The sequence below is a fragment of the Gavialis gangeticus genome, unplaced genomic scaffold, assembly GCF_001723915.1.
Source record: "Gavialis gangeticus isolate Ggan-Ray unplaced genomic scaffold, GavGan_comp1, whole genome shotgun sequence".
Taxonomy (NCBI): domain Eukaryota; kingdom Metazoa; phylum Chordata; order Crocodylia; family Gavialidae; genus Gavialis; species Gavialis gangeticus.
The window spans coordinates 42,456,920-42,466,115 of NW_017729000.1; the positions used below are offsets into that span (position 1 = coordinate 42,456,920).

At 46.8% G+C, this 9,196-nt stretch overlaps 1 protein-coding gene across 1 annotated transcript in view; it reads right to left on the reverse strand.

Moving 5' to 3' along the window:
* The window catches only part of HSPA9 (heat shock protein family A (Hsp70) member 9), a 41,819-nt gene that overhangs the window by 9,535 nt on the left and 23,088 nt on the right, over positions 1–9,196 (reverse strand). The window contains exons 12-14 of the mRNA XM_019506548.1: positions 6,741–6,845; positions 5,290–5,407; positions 3,107–3,201 (exon numbers count right to left, since the gene is read on the reverse strand). Coding sequence (XP_019362093.1) covers positions 3,107–3,201; positions 5,290–5,407; positions 6,741–6,845 — 318 coding nt within the window. The remainder of the gene's footprint in view (positions 1–3,106; positions 3,202–5,289; positions 5,408–6,740; positions 6,846–9,196) is intronic.

Genomic DNA, 9,196 nt, shown 5'->3' on the forward strand with positions numbered 1-9,196 from the left:
ATGTTATGCAATAATGAGAGAGAACTACAAGAATGGGACAGCAGGGTGAGAGGAGAACCAGTATTAAGAAAATGGACTTCAGAGATTAGACTACACTCATTCATGGTTGGTTAACCCCTGGCCTGGAGTTTCAACCATTTTCTTCCTGAGGACCAGCCCAGCTCACCAGCCCCTCCTGCCTGGCCCCAGGTGCAGAGGGCGGGTCTTAGCAGTAAGGATCCCTAGGGCCCCACACACCTGGGCAGCAGCAGCACTGCAGAGCTTCACCTACTCGATGGAGGCTGTGGGGCTGGGCAGGGTGAGCCTGCCCCTGGCCCTTCCTCAGGACTTGCCTCAGCCTGGGGAGCAGAGGCACTTCTTCCCCAGACAGGATGGACGCCCCAAAACCTGCCTGCAGCACCCCAGGAAGCTATGGAGCCCCGGTTGAGAGCTGCTGCTTAAGGCCATGACTCAAGTAACTTAGTGGGCAGCACAGGAAATCTTCCACTGCTCTCATCTTTTGTATACATGATTCAAGAAGGGGAGTACCATTTATGGGCTGTCAATCCATCAGCACACAGGTGTCAAATTGATCTAGCCCTGTGGATTGGATAAGGGGCATAGGTCCAGTCTGGTGCAGAGGCCAGAAGTGGCAGCACATGTCCCAGTGATAAAATATGGAGACAGCAGGCAGGAATTTTCAGAACATCTCATTATACAAGCACTACCTCTTTATAAAGACTCTTTGCCAAATGGGGTATTAAAAGTATTTTATGCCTATAATTCCCATATGCCAGAGTCAGGGCCTCTGGGCTGCAACAATTCTGAAGCATAAAAGAACCAGCTGTAATTCTCAAAAAGATTCAACTCCTTTCATAGAAAGCTGTTTCAAGTATTCTCTTTTCTCATCCCGAACCTTTCCCCAAAAGACGTCAGATTTACAAGAGCTGCCTGAACAAGATTACAAGTTATATATAGAACATAAGTAAAACATCTACAGCATCTACAATTTCAGCAATCACTAAGCATATGCTGGTGCCAGAAAATACAGCAGCTCTTCAGCACATCTGCTTAAATCAACATCCTATATTTAGTAGTTCAATTCATTAGTATAACCCTTATTAAGCCAATTTAACCCAGGCATTAACATTATGAATATCATAGGACTGAAATCATTCAGGTATAGGAAGAGGAAGTCAATAGGGACTCAGTGGCCTCTCCTGCCTCAAAACAAACACCCAGGCTCAGGGTGGACTCACAGACAGAAGTCACCACCACTGGAAGGGACAGGATGTTGCCCTGCATCAGCTACTCAAAAGGAAACTACCCTGGGGCAAGGTGGAAGCTTGTGATTACCTTCTACAAAGGCAGTTACTGCAGAACAAGTGTTGTGTATGTAGAACTCCACCTTCTATGCCCCAGGGTAAGTTGCTTCTACCTTGATATTTAGATGAGATCTGGCATTCAAGGTGTTGACGGACCAGGCTTTTAAACAAACTATATACTAGAACTACACGATGCAGGGGGACTACCAGTCAGTTGAGGCTTCATTTCAAATTTTACAGAATAAACCCAAACATTTCAAGAGGCTTGGTGAACACAGTTTTGACTGCAACGCAACAGGGGATATTTATGGATAGACTTCCTTAGTCTAGGGGTGGATGACCTATGGCACACGTGACACATACAACCTCTACGTGGGGTACACACATGATCATGGAGGGTTGCAGGGAGCAAAAAGCAGAGCAGCAGATTGGGTTGGGGAAGTGGCATTCAGGGAGGGTGCATGGCTTAGTTTGTGGTACGCCTTCCAAGAGGTTGGTCCCCACTGCCTTAGTCTATGAGATATTTACCCTTAGTATGCCAAGATGCATGAAAAAAACCCCTAAGTGACAAAAAGTAGATTCAATTAGATTTTTCAAACTCAATTCAGGTCTCATTAACAGGCAGGCCAGCTTGCATATGGCTGGCCTGCCATCTAAAATGCTTGGTCCTAGAGAGCACAGGACTGAGCCCTCCTTACCCATTCAAATTTGCAGGCACACTCCAGACCTGGAAGCTTGCCAGCGAGATGGCTCTAGGTTTGAGAAAAGGGGCAGCAGACAAGCCTGGAACAGCCTCACTGGCAAGCTTCCAAGTCTGGGTCGTACCCATGGACTCAAGATTGGTGGAGCATGCTCACCCTTTGTTCACAGGACATGTTGCTACAGAAGCATAGGAAAGCCCAGCTTGTCCCCTCAAACATTATAAATTGTTTTAAATTGCTGATCCTATATTTAAAAAGGAGGCCCCAAATCTGTGCATTTAGGTGCCTACGTATTCTTGCACAGTTAATACAACTGCATGTATAAACTCAGAGGTAAGTTTATAGCTAAATAACCATTTGCACATGCAAAACTAGTGACCCTTAAGGCCTCTTAATCTGACCCTTACACATCAAGATAGAAGTTCTCAAGTAGAGGAAGAGATTTTGTGTCTAGGGACCTACTTAAAAGTTGCAGTTTCGCAATTTTTGCGGAAACTGTGAAAAACAGCAATGTCCATGAAAAATGGCATTGGCCACAATTTCCCAGGAAATCAACCAAAAGCCCCAACTTCATAAAAATAAAATGCTGGCTCCCTAGTGGAAGGAGCAGTCCTCAGTGCTGCTGCAGCACAGCCTTGCAGCCCACCTGGAAAGGGAAGGTACCAGCTGGTGGGTTGGCACGAAGGGCAGCAGACAAGATGGCAGATGCCCCCTTGTGCCTCTCTGCCAATCAGTGCCAAGAGGCGAGGCTTCACAAAGGGCAGCCAACAGCCAAGATGGCGACCACCCCTTCATCCCTCCTCTTCCTGGCACCTCTCCACCAATCAGCACTGAAGGGTAGGGCTGCTACGAAATGACTAAAAATTGGCTCTTTGGGTTACAACCAAGCCACAAAAATTGCTCTCTCACCATGAGTTAAGTAGGTCCCTACTTATGCCCTTGTTAGGTAAGCTCTCACACCAATACTGCAGCTGCACCTGGTAGCTTGCACTGCCACTTGTCCCCAAATACGGTGCAGTTTCAGAATAGGAAATGGAGACTTATTAACTGGCTGGTGAACTGGTCCTTAGTAAAGACCCCAAATACATATCATCAAGTTACCTTTCTTCGCCTATCTTCTTCTGCATATTTCTCTGCATTCTTCACCATGTTTTCAATTTCATCTTTGCTGAGACCACCAGAAGACTGGATCACAACTGCATTAGAAAATAAGGATTAAAGCTGAACTATGTACTTTAACTCCATCTTGAGGACAAAGCAACTCTCCTTAGTGAGGAACCCACATAAGGCAGCTTGCATTGCCAGGAATAACTTCCTTGTGCCAATGAGCAACTTAAAAGTAGTATTTGAGTCAGTGTATTAGCAACCTTAGAAATGCCTAGTAAAAAACAAAGTAGGAAATTTGATGAGAGAAAGCAAAAATAAAGAGGTTCATTCTGGGGATCTCAAAGGTTAAACTATAATAATATTTATACCATTAATGCATTATAGTTAACATTTAAAACAGACCATGTTGTGTGAACTATTGCATGGTATACTGGTACTACTTGTCCAGACTACTCTTCCCCAGAGGCAGCCCAGCCTGCCTTTGCAGGTCACTTGCCCCCTTCCACCAGCAGTTCGCACTGTGTAAATAAGTGCTGGGGCCAGGGTGGTGGGAGAAGGCAGTGGAGCCCAGCCCCAACCAGACTTCTCCCCAGAGGAGAGGCAGAGAAGGGGAAGCAGGAGCACCACTTGTGTCTCACCCTGAGGCAAGCAGAGCAGGTGCTGGCTACTCTGCAGGTACGTATTACTGGTTAAACGGTTGACCAATATAACTGGAAGAGTTTAAATGGCTAATGTTTTAAATAATATTTACATCCCTAGTTCATTCCCAGCACTGCATACAATAGCTGGAAGTAACCACTTCTCTGATCTCGCATGCAGAGGTGGTACCTAACTGATGACATGTGGCATTTCATTTTTGGTTTGGAGAACAATCCTCAAATGTACTTTTGAGGGGATGAGACTACAGCAAAGCATATTAGAGTCCTTGAATAACTGCAACCTCACTAAGGTTAGTGTTTTGTACAGATTCTAGTTAGTGTATCCATGGAGATGTAACAGGAAGTACAAGGACAGAACAGTACAGTACTGGAAGAGCACTGGGGTAGAGAGGAAAGAGTATCTGGCACCTCAGATCAGGGCTGTTTCCAGTTCTATCAGACACTTCTTACATAACAGTTTGCAAGTTCCAAACTTTTCTTTAGTTACTTCATCTGAAAGTGAACCTGTGTACCTGGTCACTAGGCCAAGGGGGCACACTGGCCTACAAAGCAACAGGAGAAATCATTTTACCAGGTCATGGGAGTTTCCTTTCTTTTTTGGGAAGTTGCCCAGCCCCCTCAGAAGCAAGCCACAAAAACATTCCCCACCATGATTCGCTTCCATTCCCTTGTCTAGTTTTCAGAGCACATCAGTTTAGCCTTTGACCCAAGTAGTGCAAAGACATGTAGCCTCTGCACAGCTATATAATTTCCTTGGATGTTTGAAGGATCCAACAGCTGATCTTATTTGACATTTCACAAAGGGTCTTTTGCATGCATCACATATGTAACTGAGCAAAAGACAGGCTGCTTTCGAGTCCTCCTGACTGAAGGGAGGACTTTAACCCTGGCCCTATTTTTCCACCAAAAGCTTCAGTTCCAGAGGCTACTTACATACAGGACTCATGTGAGACAAGGCTTGGCCAAATCAAGACATGCTCGCTGGCTGGGTTTGTAACCCTTGAGGTAAAGTAGTAATATGTGCAGGTCTGGGAACTCACTAGGGGCTATAGTTGAATTGACTCTGATCTCCAGCCCTATGAATTACAAGCAGAACTTTTGAAGAGCCACAGAGGACAGTTAGAAAAAGGGTGGTTATACTGAATATACCATGTACTACTCTGCATGCAAAAGCACGCAAGTCAGAGGACAACCTCTGGATGTCAAACAATGGAAAAAGATACCGGGTTGAGTGTAGGAGCTGTTTCTTCAGTGTGGCAGAGTTCAGACCAATTTGTTACTAGCACCATTTCCCTCCTCTCCATTTCAGTTGACTATGACTGCCCTACATACATTTCCCCAGCCCCCATTTACCTGCTTGTCATCCTCACTTGCTTAACCATTACTAATGAATGGATTATTTCTGTTAGAGGCACCTAACACACTGCTGGATATCAAGGGATTAATACCTCCTATCCCTCAGCCAGCTAAGCGTGTTTGTTTCATACATTTCCCTCCCATTTTGGAACCCACACTTACTTTGCTGCTCACGTCCAGTCCCTTTATCCTTGGCTGAAACATGAACAATACCATTAGCATCAATGTCAAAAGTGACCTCAATCTGGGGCACTCCACGTGGAGCTGGAGGAATTCCAACCTGCAAAAATCAGAAATGGTTAGCCATCAGCTCCCCCAGACAGGGGCTTGGTGTATACACCTTCACTATGCACACTCTCAGCAAAGTGTAAACTCAACTAGCTATTAACTAAAGCAACCTCAAAGCACAGTCCAATATATGCCTGTCAAAGATTCACTACATGAGTTAGCAGCATCTTGACAGATATAAATTGGAGAGACTTAATTTAAATGTGGATACAAATTTCTGCCCACAAGTTACAAGAATGCTACAAAAACAAATTTGGCTCAGAGAACATCAAAGCAGAAGCCAATGCCAGTTAGCCGTTTTTACCTCCTTGTACACAGCAGCTTCACTTTCCTCTAGCAAAGTGCTTAGGTTCTACTTCGGGCATGGCCACCTCACCATGACATACTTGGAGCTACCACATCTAAAAGGTGAAGGTCTGCCTAGGGTGCTTCTTAAAGAGATCTTAACCTCTGCTTTATTAGAGGGCTTCTTCTTACAACTCATTTACAATGGGGTTGGTCAGGAAGGAAGAAGCTGACAGTCTGGCAGAGTTCAGGAGCCCAGATAAGCTTAGGAGGACCAAACGCAGGACAGCCACTTTCATAGCCACTCTCTAAGAAGGTGGCTAGAAGTAGGCACAGAATTAACACAAATTTCCATTTAATCAGGAAGACGTATCTTAACAGGCTGATCAGTTGATTTTGGGTACATAGCCAGTTATGCTGAAGTGCAATTGCTACAGGCTACGCTCATCCCTGGCACATGACAATTATCTAACTAAGCTGTTCCAAGGGGATTTGAAAGGAGGTGGTGATGGGCCTCCTACAGGCTGCCTCAGGGAAAACCAACAATTGAGAAGCAGAATCTGAACTGATTTAGATCTTGGGGTCAGACATAATAACCTAGCTCTGAGCTACATAAATCAGTGCCTGAGAACAGACGGCTATAGAAGGCAAGGTAACTTTATGGTCCAGTGATGTGCAAGTCTGGTATCACTCAGGGCACACAAAATGCAAGAATTTTAAGACTGAAATGGATCAACTGGGCCACTTAGTTGCTTCTCAAGGCAACTTTATGGGCTGTCCTGTCCATAAACTTAGTCTAACAAGTTTGAAGGTTTAACTTTTTTTGCTGCCTCCTTCCACTGCTACTGGAATACTGATCCAGAATCCCAAGATTTACACCTAGAGGATTGCTTTATTTCTCAGAAGTAAAAAACAAACAAGACAATCAAGTGACTTCTGTTTCAAAACATCACTTTCAAGAGAAAGGGTCAAATGAAAATGGAGGAGGCTTTGAACTTATGAAGTTAAGCTTAAGTTCAAAATACTGAGAGCCAACATACCAAAGTGAACTGGCCCAGAAGCTTGTTGTCATTGGCCATCTCTCTCTCCCCTTGGCATACTTTAATCTCCACTTGAGTCTGCCCATCAGCAGCTGTAGAAAACACCTGCAATATGTAAATTAACTTGGTTACCGCAAAACAACTAAAGGACAATGCAAGACATAAAAAGTAGGCTAAGCTGAACAGATAAGAAACAATTAATCATGCATTATTCCCCCATGGCTCAAGAGCCTACAATAGCAGGCAACTGTCAATCTTCCAGATCATGGTGCACACATAAAAGAGGTCTAGACAGGCACCTGATGAATCCATTTATATGGAGCCGTACAATCATCATAACAAGACCTTCAACATGTACACGCAGGCAAGAGTACGGAGGAGCAGAGGCTTCCCAAGACCTATCATGGCCCCTTTACACTACTGAGACAGAATCTTAAGGTCAGATCAAGTCCAGACATTCAGTGCCTTGATGGCTGCAGCTTCTGACAAAGAACAACAGATAAGAATTGCTGCTGACTGCCCAATGCCTCAGTAATGGCACGTTTCTGTCAGGGTGATGTCCCTTAGCCTTTCTCCAACCAAGGAGTACCCAAAAGGCAGCAGGGGCTAGGATACTGAGGCACCCTATACTTACCTTATTCTGCAGGTTGCAACACTGTGGTATTTTATAGGAGCTCTCTCTCCTATAAAACTAGCAGGCCCTCTGGATGGGTGCAGTTTATCGTCATACCCAAGACCAAAAGCTTAATACAGCAAAAAAAGAAGACATACCAGCAGGTAACAGGACATGATTTCAGTAAACCTAGGCTGCATAATAACTGCATAATTTAACCTGGGCAGGCTCTGTGCCTCTACCTCCATAGGGCTCTCGGCACTCTAGCTGGGAACTCCACGCGGAGGCACCAAGCTCAGTGGCGTGCGACTAGACAGCTGGTGAATAAGGTGAGCTCCTGCTTGCAGGGGGTGTTGCTGGAAGGGGACCCTACCACCACATATGCATCCCCTCACCACCACCATGCAGGAGGAGGGGGAGGATGCACAACCTCTGCCACTTACAGCAGCAGCGGCTCGGGGCACTCACAGCAGCACAAGGCAGAGCCCCTGGCAGCACATGACTCCAGTCGAATCCTGGGAGCTGCACGTGGTGTCACATAGACCTCCCAGCTCAGCCTGCTGGCACGCACCTTCAAGCCAAACTGGGCTGGCTCTGTGTCAGCACATGGGGCAAATGGCACTGAAGGCAGGAGCCATGTGCCATTGGGCTGGGCTAGCTCCATGCCTCCACATGGGGCTTCAAGCACTTCAGTGGGAAGCCACACATGGAGGCACAGAGCCTGCCCACCCTGAAAGCATGCGACTCCGTGCTTCCAAATGCCGCTTCTTGCTGGAGTGCTGGAAGCCCCACATGGAAGCACAGAACCCACCTGGCCTCATAGTACGCAGTTCCTACCTGCAGTGCTGTGAGCCAACTTGGTCTCACCTGAAGATGCGTGCTAACAAGCCAGGCTGGCTCCGTACTACGACATACAGCTCCTGGGACTAAGCTGGAGCCGCATGCTGTGGCCACGAGCATTCCAAAGGCCCACTGCTGCTCCCATCAGGGCACACCCACCCAGATGGGTTTTTTGGTACAGATATTAAGAATATCCCTCAGGCTCCAGGGTAGGCGCACCTAGACCAAGGCTCAGTGAGGATCTAGTCAGGGAACTTCTGGAGGGACTGGATGTATTCAGATCAGCTGGTCTGGACGATCTCCACTCCAGAGTGCCGAGGTCATTGCGGGACACCTGGTACGGTTTTACGAGCACTCGTGGTGCTCTGGTGCACTGCCGGAGGACTGGTTAGAGGGCCAACGTGGTTCCCATCCTAAAAAAAGGGAGGAAGGAGGACCCAGGAAACTATAGGCCAGTTAGTCTTACCACGATCCTGGGTAAGCTTTTTGAGAGAATTATACTGGCACATGTCCACGAGGGGCCAGCGGGGGAGGTTATGCTTAGGGGCAACCAACACGGGTTCATTAGCGGCAGGGCCTGTCAGACCAACCTGGTGGCCTTCTATGACCAGGTCACCAAATCCTTAGATGAAGGGGCAGCAGTGGACAGTCTTTCTGGACTTTTGGAAGGCCTTTGACACCGTCTCTCACCCTGTTCTCATTAAAAAAACTGGGGGACTGTGGTGTTGACACCTACACAGTCAAAGGGGTCGCCAACTGGCTGGAGGGCCGCACCCAGAAAGCAGTAGTGGATGGGTCATGTTCGACTTGGAGGGATGTGGGCAGCGGGGTTCTGCAGGGCTTGGTCCTCAGGCCCGCACTGATCAACATCTTCATCAGTGACTTGGATGAGGGGGTAAAAAGCACCCTGTTCAAATCTGCTGATGGCACTACGATGTGGGGGGACGCGGGCATGCTAGAAGGAAGGAATAGGCTGCAATCAGACCTAGACAGGTTACAAGGG